The sequence below is a fragment of the Pseudopodoces humilis genome, chromosome 1, assembly GCF_049639895.1.
Source record: "Pseudopodoces humilis isolate 2021_Gansu_Grassland_sample_001 chromosome 1, ASM4963989v1, whole genome shotgun sequence".
In the NCBI taxonomy this organism is placed as follows: domain Eukaryota; kingdom Metazoa; phylum Chordata; class Aves; order Passeriformes; family Paridae; genus Pseudopodoces; species Pseudopodoces humilis.
In genome coordinates, this window is record NC_142200.1 from 120,788,092 (window position 1) to 120,806,554 (window position 18,463).

The 18,463-nt window shown below is 38.6% G+C and overlaps 1 protein-coding gene across 1 annotated transcript in view; it reads right to left on the reverse strand.

Moving 5' to 3' along the window:
* Positions 1-4,593: 4,593 nt before the first annotated feature.
* LOC102108981 (dynein axonemal heavy chain 11) overlaps positions 4,594-18,463 on the reverse strand; it is a 75,298-nt gene continuing 61,428 nt past the window's right edge. Inside the window, 13 exon segments of the mRNA XM_088054355.1 lie at positions 4,594-4,727; positions 4,730-4,799; positions 5,242-5,291; positions 5,294-5,401; positions 5,404-5,410; positions 6,034-6,097; positions 6,099-6,169; positions 6,689-6,755; positions 6,757-6,844; positions 8,146-8,266; positions 8,268-8,352; positions 15,518-15,640; positions 16,999-17,232. Coding sequence (XP_087910481.1) covers positions 4,594-4,727; positions 4,730-4,799; positions 5,242-5,291; positions 5,294-5,401; positions 5,404-5,410; positions 6,034-6,097; positions 6,099-6,169; positions 6,689-6,755; positions 6,757-6,844; positions 8,146-8,266; positions 8,268-8,352; positions 15,518-15,640; positions 16,999-17,232 — 1,222 coding nt within the window.

Genomic DNA, 18,463 nt, shown 5'->3' on the forward strand with positions numbered 1-18,463 from the left:
ATTCAAAACTGTCCCTCACCACGTGGAAAAGGGAAAAGGGGAATGGGAGAAGAGTGAGACTTCCATGTCACATTACATGATTGCAGCCTGGCAGCACCTGAATTTTCATATAGGCTGCATCCATCCAATGCAAAGTGGAAGTGATTCAAGCCTTAATATAATAACAAAAAAACCCATTCAATATATCAATTATCTGAATATGAGATATTAATTATGAGTGACATAAGAGTTAAATTTGACAAAAAATTGAAGTCAGTCTTTCTTCTTCCAGTTTCTAAAACACTGTGCCAACTGCTTTTGCTAGATCTGAAGCAAAAGTAATTTTTAATGTATTTCCCAGGTCAGTTAGAATAGCAGGTATAGGTTGATTTGGTTTTTTCTCTTTAGTATCTAATTATGCATCCTCTAGCCTCCAATAAAATTCATAGTAAAATACTTCATCTTTTTGCTCCAAAATTTTTCTGAAATATAAGCTTACAGGGGTTTTGGGCCCAAATGCAGAAGACTAAAGCTTGAGAAGCACCGAGTGCATCCAAATCCAATAGTTTTAGATAGATTAGCACCATTTGGGATTTAGTCCAAAGTCCTTATGCAGTTTCCTTTCAGACTTCCCATAATCCTCCATTATCAAAAACCTTTACAGCAAATGGTTGCCTCTCTTTTCCTTCAAAAGCCAGGCATAACAGGCTGGAAAACTGAGCAGATCTGTAACACAAGAAGCTTCTCAGATGTTCCCCGTCCATCCCTGTGGCTTCAGACAAACAAACACTGCCTCAGCCCTCTCCTGTTTTTTCATTCTGCCCCCAGAGCAGCTGAGAACCCTGAAATCCCCCTGAAAACCAATTTGACTCTTCCCTTCACAGCATTTCTATGCAGGGCTGTTCTCAGACTGGCATGATTAGCTCACTCACATGAAATACGGTTAAACACACTTCCAGTTTCATGGAAGTTCATGTAAGCCAATGAGGGGGGGCAACTTGTACATGCTCCCACAGTGCCTAGCACACCAGGGCCCCTCATTAATCCCATGGTGGTTTTGTTTCGTCTGGCAGAAAACACTGACTCTAAGCCATCTCTTCATTTGTTGTGGGCAACCTGGTTGGCAGACAAAGCAGGCTGCAGAGGTTCAAACCAGGAGAGGAGAGAACCACCCCATTCCCATCACCACCTTAATGCCAAGGCCTGGAACGTGCATTTGTTGTTTGGATTCGGGGCTGACAGGTTGTCACATATAAACATTGGCTATTTAGCATGAAAAACTGGGGAAGGAGCATCTTTTTTCAGTGGCTTTTACAGTTGCAGTGCCCCTGTTCACTCTGTTACTGTGCTGGGAAGCCACGGCTTGCCAGGGCATCCCACAGATCTCTGTCCACTGCAGAGTGGGTTCTTGCTCCATACAAAGCTGGCCAAAGCCATGGCTGCTATCTCAGAAAAGCAGCACTCCAGGACTAATTATACAGCTTCCCCAGGGACAGTAGGACCCATTTCATTAAAGTCTCCATTATGGCCTGCTGAATGGAATAGGAGCTCTTAATTAGGCAGGGGAAGGGTGTGCCTGAAGGCAGTCCTACCCACCCACCAGGGGCTTTCTGTTTTATCTCTCCTGTTCCTCCTGGGAGAGTGCACTGTTCAGCAAAACGTGACATACAGCCTATTAATATGATGTTTATCCTGCTACAAACAAAAGCAAAAGCAAAAGGCACAAGATTATTAGCTGTCTGGAAGTTCTGCTGTAATCCACACCATATTTTGTGTTCTGGGAACATCCCTCCAGCTGAGGAGATTTTCCCCAACAGAGTGGCAGTTTGACACTCTTGGAAAAGAACCCAATGGCCATGTGAGCAGCTTTCTTTAGTGCCTTCTTTGCAACCATCTCCTGCTTTAATCCTAGATGTTATGAAATCTTCCAGAGTCTATAGTGAACTCAAGCTTTTTGCCTGCAATAGAAATAATTGGGGAAGGGTGAGTGATGGAGGGGGAGGAGATGAGAAAGTTAGCAGAGCAGAAAGGAAAAAGAGTGATAATGCCCCCATTAATTTCACTATCACTTGTGCAATGCGTATTACTTCCTCTGAAGCACTTCACTAAACCCTTACAATTTCAACAAGCAAAATTGCGAGCTCTCAACAGCGGCCTTATTGCTGGTATTAGAAAAAGCCTGCAGAAATCTGTTCCCTTGGTTTTAAGATAATGAACCTTTTGACATTTTGATAGATGCTCAGCATTGTTACTGAGCTTTAGAAACTCTTATGGGGGGTACAGAGCAATTCCCTCATGAAAAAGGGAGCAACATGTGGTAGATATCACATCAGTTTTTTAACTGATTGGTTCAGTGGGTAAATGCACAAGCCTCTCACCTTGTGGGGCCTGAGCTTAAATTGAGCACAGTGAGGTCACAGCTGTATTAACCTGGTATTCTCACTATTGTCTGTGGGGAATAGTAATCCTAAGTATAAAGCCACAGAGCCCTATACAATTGAATATAGTTTGTATAATGACCATTATTTAGTCACAGGGGGCACAAGATTACATGAGCATGGAGAAAATTGCCCTCTGGCCCTCATCTAGTCAAAAGGTAGAAAACAGTACAAAGGAAACCTGCATTATGCCAAGCAGAGGAATGCTCTAAAAATTTCTTCATACTGTTGTGCTTATGGCCTTACACTTTTCATCCACCCCATTGCCATGAATATGGTGGGGGTGGAAGAAACTTCGGAACTTGAATCTTCTGCTGAAAATAAAGTGTGCCAAATTTTCCCACAGCAAGGCATATTCCATCCCAGTGATAGATGAATCCAGAAGGCTTTGTTCTGTTCAGTAAAAAAAATACATCTACATATGCATGTGTAGAAGCACATACACACAAGCATATAACCATACATCAATCATTCCGCATTTCTACCCTGCATGCCCCATTTCACTTTCGAGCTCAAGTGTTCTTTCTTTAATGGGAGGACAGTTAAGTGGTCCTTGAACTAGAAGCAAATAGAAGCTTACGTATTGTCTCATATCTTCAAGTGGGTCTAGCCATGAAGACAGGATGAAAAACACAGGAGTGAGTGGCTGGACTGCTCTCTTCTTAGCATTTTGCTAAATCCATCCTTGTGCTTTTCACACAGCTTGAGCCAAGTTTTTTCTCCACAAAGTTCCTACACGTGACAAAATATCCATTAAACACAAAAGATGTGCCTTGATAAGTACTTCAGGTCTGCACCATTCTCAGACTTGAGCATCTGACCCTGATGGTCATTTCACCAGAGAAATCATCAGGAGAGTGAACTGAAGGCAAGAAGGGAAGCAGGTGGGGAAGCAAGAGAGAAGATGATCGTTCCCATTTCCCTGCAGGATAGTGGTCACATACAGAAAACAGCAACTTCTGCATGCAAAGGACCTCATTACATGCAGGCAATGCTGTCACATAAAGCTGGGGCACTTGGGCAAAAGAAATACCCAGAACCAAGCTTGCATTTTCAGAAATCATGTAAAAATGAATAAAACCAGTGGGGTGTGAAGAACAGGTCTCTAAAGCCATCTAAAGACAAAAACAGTAAAACTGGAAAACAACTGTGTCAGTATTCACAACTGAATATACACAGAATCTAAAATCATAATAAGAACTAACACTAAAAAATACAGTTTTATTAACAGAATAGCTTACTGTATGCTTATTTGTCAATGACTATTCTCCTCAGGTACCTATATTCAATCTAAAAGAAATCACAAGCACAGCTCTCCAAATAGGCTGTGACTCATGTCTTACCACACTACCTCTTCATAAACTTGTCACCAGGAGAAGAGGCTGGGAAGGACCACAGTAATTGATCCCAAATTCTGGTGGACACTCAGTTCTAGAAGTTATTTGCTTGCATCTTAAGATCTGAATTTGTCAGACACATGCAAGGCACCACCCTCACACACACTTGCCATGAAAAATGAACCCTCAGATTTCCTACCTCATTCTGTCCTGATGGACAGTATTATTAGTTTTTGAAAAGAGGGGGTTTTTTTTGTCTATTCCCAGGGGAATTTATCCTTTTCTGGATGCTTTGAGTCTGCCCAACTCTTCCATTCCTTGGTGGATTTTTAAATATCTTTATCTGTCCCTCTGAACACATCCATCACTGCCATAGCCTGGAAGCATGCCAAATACAGATGTCGTTCCCTTTGCATGATGACTGAAACAGGATGACACTGATAATTTTGGGGGTGTGTAAAATACCCCTAGTGCAACCAAGGCACTCAGGACTTGCATTAAAATACTACATTACATGTCTATACAGACAAGCGCACATACATAATAATTGTATTATTGATAAGGAGTTACTTTGGTTGGTATTGCCATTGTCTGCTCACTGTTAAACATCTAGATATGACAAACTGGAAACCCTGTATGGGACATTTACTGCACTAAGGGGTGGCATGGAGTTAAACTCTGTTCTTAGGGGAGTGGACAACTTATGGTAAAACGTAACTTCTTCACAAGATACAGTCAGAATGTTCTGTCTAAGGAAAAAGGCACTCAAATAGTGAAGAAAACTCCACTTTGAAAACATCACTAGTTCTATTAAAATAACCATGGCAGAATGTATGACTTTATGGGAAATTGTCTAGTTGAGGCACTGTGTCTGGAAATAATGACAAGAAAAGATCTAGAACTGAAAAGCTGTTTTCCCAAACTACTCTAATGATACTCCATGGCTGAGTAGTTAAAAAGTCAACTGGACTCTTTCATGTTCAACTCTGAACTGAAAAAGGAAATCCAGTTCAAGGAGTTCTATCTCTTTACTGCTTGGAAGAACCTTGACAGCACACAAAATTGAAAAAGGTCAACAGACTTGCTTCAGAGATACCTCTGCCTCCCATGACACCTGAGTCCTGACTTTTTCCAGGGTACACAGTCACTAAAATTAAAAGGAAAGGAACAGCCTGAATTTGGATATGTATTATTTACTCCTTACTTATATACAAGATCAATTTCAACACTAATTATCCAAGTGCAAGCAGCTAAGTCATGCTGTTTATCCTGAACCTAGCTTCATGAAGCCATTGCAGTATTTTAAACTAAAAGAATTACATGATAGCATCTCTGGAATTTCTGCAATTATTATTGATAATGAAGCAGCAGTCACCCTGTGTGAGAAACTGCACAACCACAGGGTTTGGGCACAGGCATCACCTTCCAGAGAAGAAACAAGAAATCCAGTAAATGTCATCATCACCAATATGAAAATTTTTCCTCACCTGAAAAGCCATTTGGACCAGGAAAATGAGTTTATAATTTTCAAAAATCCTTGGCTTGTGAAAAGATAGGTTGAATATGTGACAGCTTCTTTCAGGCTAGAGATAAAACATAGAATATCCCCTGATTTTGCAACCTGTTTAATTGCTTTGTGGAAGACGAATTGAAGGCCTGAAAGTCAGTACAATCATTTTTACGTATTTGCATTTGCTTTTTTTGCTTTACTACTCATAAAATAATTGGTTTCATGCTGTAGGCTCCTATAAAGAGCTGGCCTAATCAGTGTAAAATGCAAGAGGCTGAAAAGAGGCTTTTAGAGGAAACTTTCAGCAAACCAGGGTTGAGGGCTACAAACAGCAATACTCTTCTGCTTCCTTATTTAACTCAGCATGGAGACTCTCTCACTCGAGCAAGCTGGTAATTTTGCAGTGGGTGATCTCCCTTACTCACAGCATTAGATAACTCGGTAGATTTACAACGGGGAATTGTTTATACAGAATTCCTCCAAACTCTTCCTTCCTGGCCCTGTGGGATGGCTTAGCAGAAGGAAGGTAAACTTTTGCAAGCCCAGTCAGAAAGCGCTGTCAGAGTGGAGGCAGCCAACAAAGAGAGGCGTGGGGATGTACAGTGTTCCAGACCAGCAGGAGATCACATCGTGTTCTCCTTCCTCACACACGCAGCCCTGCCAGTGTAAACATCTGCTACAAGGAACAACTAATGGATCAGGCATCACTGCTGGAGGCAGAATTCTGTTTCCTGCACTTGGAGAAAAAGTCAGCAAGAGACGTTTTCACCTTCAGTGAAAACTGGTGGATGGGGTTGACACTGCCCAGGCTGATACTCCCAGGGTAAAGGAGCTCTTCTGGCTGTCAGTCTCTAATGCTCTCTTTTCGTGTTACCCTGACCTTCATTTTCTTTGGCTTCAGCTATCTCAATGATGACAGTTGTCCCGTCTATTTTTTAATATGTCATGATTATCCTGCACACTTACCAAAATATTCCTATCCATACAGAAAAAAAATATGGATATACCCTAGAAAACTGATATTATTTCAGACAGTAGCAAATATTTAAAGTAAGTAAGCTTCTTATCTTAGACAAATATTAGGGAATAACTGTCCTCTGCAGAAATATGCCTGTTTACCTGTGAAAACATGGCAATCATATATTAATACCTTTGTTCAAATATCATGTTGGTATTCATTAATTTTATGAGTACTAATTCAAGCACCTAAAAAAAAAAAATCAAACATGTGACAACTACATTATTGTAGACATGAAAATGTGAAAATGGACAGGACAGCCCTTTCTGGAAAGATAGCAATTTGACTATTCCTGTTCTAGCTCATAGAAATGTTACTCTTAAAATAATAATAATAATAATAGAATAATAAGAATAGACGTTTTACAGAGACTTTAAGTTGTTAGAAACAGTTCAATTGTTACTGCCTTGTGTTGTATTTCTGCTGCAGTTGACTTTGCTGATTTGATTTTCTTTACAAGTTCACTGTCACTAGCTGCCCTGGGCAGCTGACAGGCTGAGCAGCCTGTCATCCTCCAGCTGCCTGAGCTCAGTGGTGAAACTGTTCTGTTTCTTGCTGAGGACTGACTAGCAGAGGATTTTAAATGTTTTAAACAAATGTTTAAATTTAAATGTTTTAAATGTTTTAAACAAAAACACTGTGTTTAAACAACCACAGCAAGAAAAATGTTTTATAGGATTTGTGAGATATATTTTCTGTTTAGTTACATCAGTTGATTTAATTTCTGTCCCTGTATACTAGATCTAAGGTGCTGGACACCCAAAGTGAGAAGGTTTAGGTCATCATGGACTAGAACTTTATCTCTCTTCTAGTGTCCTTCCTCCTGAGATTACACAAAAGGACTGTGATCTTGCCAGGGATGGTAAGTGGTAATCTATGTGGCAGCTGAGAAAACCAGAGGATAGCACAAGGCTGAAGAACCTCACTTTGGCAGCAAACAGAGTGGGAAAGCATTGTCATAGTCTGCTCTGCTGGACTGACCTTCTGACAGTGCAAGAGCTTGACTGGTCTTGTGGGGAGCTCTCAGTCAGCCTCTGACTCACACCAAAACCCTGGGTGATACAGGCCTTGTAAGCATGCAGTCCCAGGTGGAACAGTGTGCAGATGCAGAGGTAAATGGACAGCTGTTTTCAGTTCTCATTCCCATGTATATGGCTTTCACTCTTCAAGGGATAATTAAACTCCCTCACCCAGTTTGCCCTTGCATGAAGCAGGAGTAACTCAAGCAGGTGGAGCAAACCTTTGCAAATGAAGTTAGTTAATTATATGAGATAACTGAAAAGACACACTAGAGAAACACAAGGTATTCTTGTTATTCATTCCCCAGCCCTAAGTATTTTCTCTTCATATTTTATCTCATAGATTAGTCTGCCCAAAGTCCTTCCTATAACCACATATAAAAGCATTTCTCCTCATACTATATATTGTTATGACTGCAGCAGCCACAGAACTGCATCCTTGCAGGAATAAATTGTGATTTATTAACCAAATGTCCTAGCTCCTAACAGTGCAGTTATGTCCTTGTACAGACTGGCATGGAATTTTATTTACACTTACTGGCTGAAGCACAAAGCACTGCAGAGGGCTTTAATCCTGCACTGTAAATTAAATGCAATGCACAGAGGAAACCAAGCAGTAGAAAGAAGTGTGGGAATAATATCACAATAAATCTAATTTCTAGCAGAGCTTTAGGTCACGACAAGCCCTTTGAGAGCACAGATTTTAACAAATCAGTAAAAGAGCTTGATACACTTTCCAGACTCTTAAAATCTTTCTAATATGGGCTATTAACAATTACAGTACAGTGGATTCACATAGGCATATTCAGAGCAAGCAACAGCCAAATCAAAGTATAGTCCTTACCTTATGTTTTCTGTGAGTCTTGCCTTTCAGCATTAACAACCTCAGGTAACAGCTGGTCTTCCAGCCTGTCCCTGGTGACAGTGAAATTAATGAAGGTGGTCTGAACAGGCAGTTCTGGCTTGCAAGTGAGAGTTAGCCAGATTAGTGTGAAGGATGAGATGAAAATTCTTGTTGAATTCACATTTTTTGTCTTCAGTCTTGGTACATCTGGGAAAGAATAAAATGCGCACAAGAATGGGGTTCTCACTAAATTAAAACCTCATAGGTATCTCAGATTGCAGACGATGGGTACTGTATGATCTTAGCAGCATAGCAAATTCATACAAGCCAAACTTTAGGTGCCTACAACTTAAGAAACAAAATGATTGAACACACCAAAAGTATATGAAGAATACACAGAGCGTTTATTAATTGTTGCAGTTTCATTTGCATATACAGCAGACACAGGGAGATTATTCACTGCTGTACTGAAAAGTGTGGCTTAGGGATAAATGTCTATCATCATTACTTACTGGAAACTTAGGAAAGTTTTCAAACAAATATCAGTGAGATAGTTCTTAGTTTTTACTCTCATTTCCTTAAATATGTAGCCTAAAAAACTAAGCACGGACATGTATTTATAACAAATGGATAGACTAGAGGACAGGGATTGGCTGGCAACTGAAACAACAAAAATAATGATTTTTTTAAGGTAATTTACTAAATTTTTTGTTCCAAAATAATGTTTTTTAAAGGTAATTTACTAAAATTTTTGTTCCAAATTAATTATTTGCTGGATGAAAGAACTAGTTATCCTAGGTTCACCTTTTATTTACTGAAATCCCTTACTGAAGAACTGTCATTTCCTGATCCTTGTCTTCAGTGAGGGGTGAAGCCCATCCCATACAGCCACTCTGCTACTGCTGATTTACCATTTTGGAGCCCAGCAGTGAGGCAACATGAAGTTCACCTTCCTACTGCTGTGGCATAGCACCAGAAAAAATTGAAAGGTTACTTGTAGACTACAGTGTGTGCCATGTGTCTGGTCTGATGTGACCCAGAGACACAAATTTGTCATTGACTTGCCCAGTGAACAGTCTGTCAGTTTCCAGGATTCACTTGCCACACATGAGAAGAAAACCAGTATTTTCTGTACAACAATGGTTTTGAATGTTCTCTGGCAAGAAAAGAGATTCAAATATTAGTAATAAAACTCTGTTTAAAAAGGGCAAATAGGGCAGTTGTAACATGGAACACAAACTCTTTTATAAAATTCAAATTGACAGTTGTTAACTCAATTTTCAAAGTGATTGCATTAACATAGATATGAAACACGTAAAATGTGATTTATGAAAGTCACATCAGAACATGAATAAAACCAGTACTTTCTGTAGGAATTTTAACATTGCTTTCTTCCTAGGCTATCACAGAACATTGCCAGAACATAGGTTTCCTCTCCTAAGATCCTTTCCTGCTTCTGACATGCCCTTAGCTATAAGACACAGCCTAAACAAAATGGTGTGCTGAGACCCTTCTGCATTTCACCAGGGAGAAGGAAGAAATGAGAGCTGCTTATGACATACTCCAAGTGAATTCTTTAAGGAAACCTACTATGTCTAGCACTGGGAAACCCATAATTCTACAAAAGTCAGCATCAGACATGTATGTTGTATAATACTGTCTTGCAAACTGATGGAGATGGGTTTTCCAGGTTTATGCTTGTATAATTGCTTCAGATAATCCTTCAGATTATCCAGCCTCTCTCAAATGGACATGAATTCACTGTCCAGTCCTGCAACATGGTCTCTCCACAGCCTTCAAAACTGGTTACAGCTGGAGGGAACAAAACTGTAGAGTTTGACATGGAGAAAGCAATCTTGCTTTGCTTTCAAGACACACACACAGAGATGAAACAAAGATCTGACAAAAGACAAGTTCTTCAGTTTGCTTTGTCTGAAGAAAAACCTTTGCTAAGGGAGCCACACTATGATTCAGACCATCTATGAGGTAATATAACAAGTTTTAGAGCTCTGGATTAAAATATTTCCTTTAGGAGTTCTCAATTCACAGAAGCAATAAATAACCAATTTCTGTGATTATCACCTATGAAAGGCAAAACCTACATAATGACTTTGTGGGTTTTATTACTGCAGCTGTTGTAGGTTTTCTGTTAATTACAGATTTGGGAAAAAGGAATGTTCTGTTATTGCTCTCGCACGGTTCAAGAGTATAAGCAACAACGATAAACAGAGAGGTGGAGAACCCAGTAGGATAACTTAATTTTTTTCAGTAAAATATATCTGTTTAGAGGTTAGCTCTGGATTATGAAGAAATACAGCAAAATAGGCATGAATAATAGAAGTCCATGACAGAATGAATATCAAAAAACAGTCACCAAAGAAATTTCTAAAGACAAGTTCTACTTTTGGCAATATTTTCTTCATAATGTCCTATTCCCTCAGCTGAGGCAGGCAGAATGGATGGAACTAATGCACCACTCTACCCAGGAACAGACATAGCATCTTGTATGTGAGTCCCAGCTCCCTGGTATTTAAGAAAAAACAAAGTAAATTAAAAAGAGATTGTTCCCCACTAGTTTTGGGTTTTTTTTTTCCTGTTGAAATTCTCATAGATTTTGAAATAAAGTAGATTAAGGGGTTCAAAAAGGATTTAAAATTTTTTTAAAAATCTGTATATGCCTTGAGTGTAAATGATTTTTAGCCAAAGCAAATATAAAACCAAATAAATTCTAGGAGGTAACATGAGCACTCAGCTATGAGAAGACCAGGACGTGTGTAACATCTTTTCTGATCTGTCAGACTTGATTGATTGACACAAAGACCTGCTATTCCCTTGTGCATGTTCTGCCTAAGGTAACAATGCCTAGGACTTTCAAAGGCAGCAACTCATGAATTTCGAGTATAGGAACATGACTTCATATAATGCAATGACTTGAGAGTTTACATGACGTCTTTCCTTATCAGACAATTTCATGCAACGCAAAATTAAAGTGTACCTTTCAGGGCAGATGTTCTCCAAAACACACCATAACTCTAAATGGTAGAATGGTAGGATAGATTCCTGTAGTGAGATGTTTTGGATCAGCTCAGCAAGAATGAAATATGTGATAAATTTTTGGGCAGGAAAGTAAAAGGAAACAATATTTTTCAGTGGGAAGAAAGAGGGATAAACATATTTTCCAGAGGAGCTTTCATTCAGCTCCTGCTGCTTAAAATTAAAAGCTTCTGGAACAGACTTGCAAACCCCAACAACTAATGTAGAGCATGAAGTTGAATAAATCAGGTGAAAACAAGCACAGAATGGAGCTGTTACTAGGCAATCTCAGTAGGCAAACTGTGCAAGTTGGTCAAACTAGTTCAGTGGGAAAAGCACTGCCTTGAAGCTGCACAGCTGACGAGACGTTCAAGGCAAGGAAAGCTTCTCCCTGTGGAGAAACTGAGTGAGTTTTCTTGCTGTTTCATGAATAATAGTCATGCCTCATAAGAATGGAAACTTGTTCATACAAGCTACATTTGCACATAAATCAAATTTCAAGACGTCTTAAAAAATCTCTTAATAACCTAATCTTGCAGCTGAAGAGACATGACTGCCTTTTTGTGACTGTGCAAAGGAGTTCAGCAAGGGTAACAGCTCATGCAAATGCAAATAGGAGCCTTATGAACAATCAATTTATTCCTCTGCCTTCTCTCCTATGAGCCAAAATAACATTGATCTGTTATAGTTAATGCTCATAGCCAGTGATTTCCAAAAGAGAGGTGCTGGGGAAACAGGATAGGACACACACAGGTAAAAATTAAAATATTAAGGGCCATCCATATCAAATCTATTCAATAGCAAATTTCTTTTATAGCAGGTGAAGGCCAAAACCCAGCACCATGTAGAGTTGGTACCTATTTACTTTTGTGTCTTGGTTTAACTGCTCAAAAAAAAAATCCAAGTATTTGCATAGTGGATAATTTTTACACACAGTGCTAATGCGTTGCACCCAAATTTTGCTTACTTTTTCTCTTGTGTACATACAGAATAGTATGTACTACAACTGATATTTTCTTAAAATTATTTTATATTTTTTCCTTTTCTCCTCCTTCTCAAAGCAAATATCTTGAAATATTTTAACAAAAAATCTTAGCATTTTAAAGCAATTTTGAACATAAGGCCGTAGTCTAAAGTGCGTTAGAAAAAACTGAGCAGTTTTGCCATTCCAAAATTAAAAATAAAAATGTACCCAAATTTGAACACCCAAAATTTGTTAGGCTTCTAAATATATACTAAAGCACTTCAGCATGAAGTCTGTTTTTCAGAGATAAAAAGTACCTTTAGTTCACCCTATTGTGACCTGGTTTTGAGGAGAATATTAATTTATTCATTTGAAGTTCTCTAAGGCTGAGAATTTCTTTTGCAGGCTTCATTCAGAATCAATACCAAGAGCTGGTGTTGCAGAATATCCAGGAGTGCAACATAAGAGCCACCTTGCAAAGAAGGAAGGGGAGAGGTACTTTTATGAAGTGGTTCACAGATCAGCAAGTTCTCTAATAAACAGGCTAGTAAATTTGCTTTGGAAAGAGTACAAGCTGATAAATCTCCCTTGCTATGCTTTCTGTCGATTGATATGATATATTTTACTTAAAATTAGGATTGTCTGAAGCTCAGTGGATTTAATTATTTGTAATTATCCAGTTGTTGTCAGTATGTGGCCATTTTATGACAGTGGTATCTACTGTGTGGGTCAGGTTCAACTGTACATCTTTTCAAACACAGAATTAATGTACTATTGATGAAACCATTACTAGAACCAAATTAAAGTCTGGGCTGATGTATTGGTCCATGGGGTGCTGTCAGACATGAAAGGAGTAATTAGTATTCATTACTTCATACTCTGCAACATTCCAATTATTAATGAACTTCAACTGCTGGACTGCACCATATCTATCACAAACAGTCTTTCTAGTCTTTCTTTATTAGGAAAAAAACATTCAAAGTACCCAACAGAACTACCAAAATAAAAAAAAATAACAGAAATTAATCAAGGATGAAGCAAACTCTGCTTATTTGGTAATAAATGGGGTATATATTGTGTGGGTATATATATAGTGGTGTATATATATATAGTGGCGTATTTATATATATATATATATATATATATATATATATATATATATATATATATATATATATATATATATGTAATTCTATACACAGACACACATGTGCCCCTCAAAGGTGACATGTGCACCTTCAGTTGGGCACAGAATGCCACCTCACATAATGCTGCCTAAAATATTGGGCAGAAGAGCCTATTTTTGAACAGCTTCATATATTTGCTTTTGTGTCCACATACACAGCTTCATTGTTCTATGTGGAAGCCTTTGCTAAATAAATTCAAAGCTATATTGCTGTGACCCTTGTCCTTTTCAATTCAACTTATTTCTGTTGTGTCATATCCCTTCACATCCTCCCATTCCTTAAAAGTCTGTTATCTTGTGAAAATTCTGATCTCTCTTTTAGAGAAGTATAATACTAGTTTTCAGCGAAGTTTCTTCACTCTGGATTCTGAAAAGCAAGCTGTATGCTCTCACTATGAAGTACTTCAAATGCAGCTATAGAAAGGTGCAACAAAGTGGGATCATTTCAAGGTCTCACAGCACAGGGCAAGAGTGCATCTTCCAGGAGCTTCATGTGTACAAGGAGATCTGAGCTGGTTTTCACTGCTTAGATTTACTGAGCAGGCACCAATGCCTGAAATACAGGGAGGGAAGGAGGGAAAAAAAATATTTGGTATCCTGTCTAAAATGATATCTTCTTTATTTATAATTTCTTTCATATTTTCACTTTCTAAAATGTGAAGCTGTGCAGGCACTTTAACCACTCTTTGACTAACATTTGAGATCCATCCAGAAATGCCCCAGGAGTATGTCTGGTATCTAAACATCATATTCTCCAACATGAAAAATCTAGCTTGTTGATGTGTTGCTTGAAAACAAGAATAGGAGGGAGGAACACATTCAGACTTAAAAATAAATTTACATTTGAGCAGAAACAAACTGACGTGGCATTTCAGTTCATTAGATGAAATATTTAATGAGGCTTAATAAGTTTACTCTTGAGCAACCACAAATCAGCATTATTCTTTAAGCTGACATCTGCATTGAGGACTCAACAATTTCATCCAATGTTTTTTGTGAAAAGTTATGGGAGACATTACAGACTGAAAGTCTCTTGCAGTAAGTACGAACTTCTTTATTTTTCCCCATTATTATCCTGAAAATGTGTATCTAAAAAGTATCTAAATAAGATCTTAAGAAACATTTTTAATAGTATTTTTAAAGTTTGATAATTTTTCAAAATATAGAGGAGAAAGAGGGCATGGGAATCAAAGATGAGATTCACAGACATCACTCCAAAAAGGTCAGAACATAAGGTTACCTTCCCTTGTACCATCTACCACTCCTGCCACTGCTGTGTCAGAACAGAAGAAACTCATTAGGTCAGCCTTGTGTCACCAGTTTGAGTCTCCTACTGGAATGGTGCAGAGCTCCAGGGTGGAGCTGCAGCCCTTCCCTTGGGAGGGAGCGCCCAGAACGGGCCCCAAATTTGAGTATTCGGAGCACCCACATGAAAAATGAGTTTTGGTGCTAGCAGACCAGGTTTAGGGGAAAACAGAGTGGGCATTAACACCTCCATGACATCTGCCTCCATGAATTCCTAACCAGGATCAGCTGGACTGGTTTGGTGCATGGGAAGTTGGCAGCAATATCAATGTAAGCAGTCCCCATCTCTGGCTGACTTATTTCTGCCCTGTGTCCAGCCATATCAGTTTTTCATAGTTTGTCTTACTTTCCAGGGTTTTTGTTTGTTTGTTTGTTTGGGTTTTTGTTTGTTTGTTTTTCCTTTTTAAGCTGCTTCATTATTTAAGAGGTGGGCAAAAAACCATAGTGAAGGCATGGTTTTCTTAAGCTGATATTGCAGCTGGAAAACCCTTTATTGTTAAATCCAAATCTAGCTTGTAATTTCCAATGCCTTCCCCCTTGCTATCAGTGCCTAGCATGGAAAGGAAATTTCCTTTCTTTTGAGCTGAATTATAATATATGCAGCTCCTTGTTTTACTCCTTTCTTTGAAGTAAAAAAGTAAGGCATTCCACTCAAGCAATATAGTATTTTGAGTCCAATTTGGAAGCTGAGAACATTATTTTGCTATCTAATATGATACAGATACTAACATTTTAAAATCCACTCATCTCCAGATTTTAGCCATTGCATTTTAAAAAGAAATCATTTGTTACATGAGGAGTTGAAGCACTAAGTAAAATGTAGCGATCAAAGCAATATAGATCCAGTTGTCATGGAAAAATTCTGATTACTCAAGCATACTCACCTTCCCTTTTTAACTGCATGTCTTCCAAGCAGATGATCAAGTATGGGATCAATACAGTCACACATGTTTTCAATTAATACGGTCTCATCAAAAGCTAAAGCTCTTTCAATGGTCTTCAGAAAACTTTACCTGAAAAATAAAATTCCCCCCTGCCCCAATATTAGATAAATGCTGGTTATAGAAAGATTTCCTTTATATACTATGAATAACAAAGCTTTTCTAAAAGCACATGGTTAAACCATGGAAAACTGCTCACAAAGAATTGCCCAGTGTTTAAGAGTTTGACAGTTTTGAGTTTAATATCTTTCTACCTATGCTCTTGCTAGTCGTCATATTAAAAAAAAAAAGTATATATATATAGCTGGGGCTTTTCTTATAAGCAAATCTGAGGGTACAGCCCCACATTGTGGACATTGGAATTGACATAGAAATGTTGGGGGAGCATATATCCATATCATCTATATCTATATCTATCTATATATCTATATCTATCTATACCTATATATATCATTTGTATCTATATCTATACCTATCTATATATATATAATCAATATCTATATCTAATCTATAGCTAATCTATATCTATATCTATATCTATATCTATATCTATCTGTCTATTCTTGTGTTACAGCTTTTGTTATTTCCTCATTTAAATTATAAACACTTAGAATCTGAATTACTTGGGAGAATTCTGTTTCGAGGGGCATGGTAAAAGGAGTAGATAATAATGGAAAGGTAAGTAAGTAATCAGACAATATAGCTTCACAGAGCAGGGTACTACTGAGTGTGAATGGAAAATCATGATTAGTTGTGAGGGATGGAAAAAGAATGAAAAGAAGACCGGGACAGGTGAGGGAAAAGAGCTGATTCAAATGAGCAGACAGGCTAGATAATTAAGATCTATTTTAAAAATCAGGCATTACTGTGATCATTTACTCTTTTGTGTAGTTGTGTGTTATATCTGGAATTTAGTAAAAAAATCTGAAAGCCCTTTGAAATGGAGAATTATCTCCCTAAATCTAAGCAAAAATAAGAAAATAAGCGAAGAGATCAGTTACATGCTAGTGCTATCAGCTATAATTCAGTTATAAGAGTAAGAATTAAAAACATGGTTGTTTACCAGGAAATGACCCAATATTGGCTTTTGCCTTGAATGCTGCACATGCATGTGAGGTGCACAATGCTGTGTTCTGCTGACTAAACTGTAGAGTTTAGGGCTTTGCACCTTACCTGTTGAAAAAGTGATCTGACCCTCACAAGAAGTGCACCTCAACCTCCATTTCCTCCTCATCACTTGAAAACAACGTAAGAAGGGTGTCTTTTCAAGCACCATTTTAAAGGGAAAATAATGCTATGGATAAGTGAGCAGAACTGTTGTAATATTTCAATTCTTTAAGTAAGTGCATTTCAACCAAAAAAACCCTTAGGAAAATTAGGGGAGCTTGAAGGCAGTAAACGCGAAAGCCAATTCTTCAGCGAGCACGTGTCCTTTCTGTCCTAGATGTACCACTTTAAGGTCAGCTCCATATTTATTCTTTATCCATTTAATTCCCTGTTGCTGGGGATCTATCATCAGAGGTCAGCACTCACAGTTTGTTAGAATAGTGGCATTTTCTGCTGACAGCCTATCACCCTCGTTACTCGACGCCACAGCCGGAGCATCATCTGTCAACGTGGCAATTGGGTCCAGGCCCTCCGCCACAGGAAAAGGAGCCCTAGAATCACAGCGCAATATAATCAGCCAGCAACGTTACAAAGAGGCACCACATGACTCAGTGAAATGCACAGGATAACTGGGGGGATATAAATTAAAGTAAGGCAGAAAAGTAAGGAGGATCCCTGTGGAGTTTCAGATGAAAAGAAAGTGACGAGAAGCAGTTTATCATATTTATAACAGATTTTTTAAAAGTGTTTTCTCTTAAGGCACTTACTTCATAAAAATATTTATAGTTCAATAAAGTTAAAAATGCATCATATATTATACATCTCAGTGTAGTCTGATATTGCAAATTCAATGCTTATGTATGCTCTTGAGCACCTATTTCTGGAACATAAATCAGTATTTATCCACAAAATTATGAAAGCAGGATTCCCATGGCATCTTATTAGTACAGCTCAGCCACCCTCAAAAGCCAGAGAATGGGGCCATCTCTGGGGGCAGAGGCAGGAGTGGGGCTCCCTGTGGGGCAGCAACTGCAGCCAAGCTGTGCTGTGAGTGTCCCTTCACCAAGGGGGGCTGTCAGAGCAGCCAGCTCACAGCCACGCTTGCTGGGTCCCTCACAGGTAAGGAGATGGAGTGGAATGTCTGAAATCAGTGCTCAGCAAACAGGTAGGGGTGGAGGGAGAAAAGCCTAATGCAGCACAACAGAATAAGAGAGAGTGAATAAATAGGTTGTTTGGAACAAGCAAGAGGGGCTGGTGGAAGCATCATAGTAGAGCTACACCAGATGCATGGAATTAATTTTTTTCCTTACTGTAGCAAAGGGCAAACCCCCACCAGTTCCTTCATGGTGTTATTCCAGGCTTCCTTATTAGTGATTTTTGGATTGAATTCAAAAGCCTTAAATAAAGGACAGCACTGCATCATCAGTATTAAGCCTGAATTATCTTGTCCCCCATTCAGAAATATCTCAAAAACTCTTCCATCAAAATTTTCCTTCTCCCTGGACATGTCTAGTCCTCATTGCTGGCTTTTAGACTGACAATTCTTCTAACAGTGTGCACTGAAACCAAAAACCAACCCCCATGTATACCTGACAGTTGTTTATAATGAAAAGCATTACATATATTTGAGCCAAATTTGCAAAATTGTTAATAATAAGAAGGGCACCATGCCCCTAGTGCAGCTTCTGTGGCACAGTTACCATAGTATTACAGAACACATACCACCTTAAATTGCCTAACTCTTGGTTCTGATCTCTGAGCCCAAAATAAACCTAACTTTTG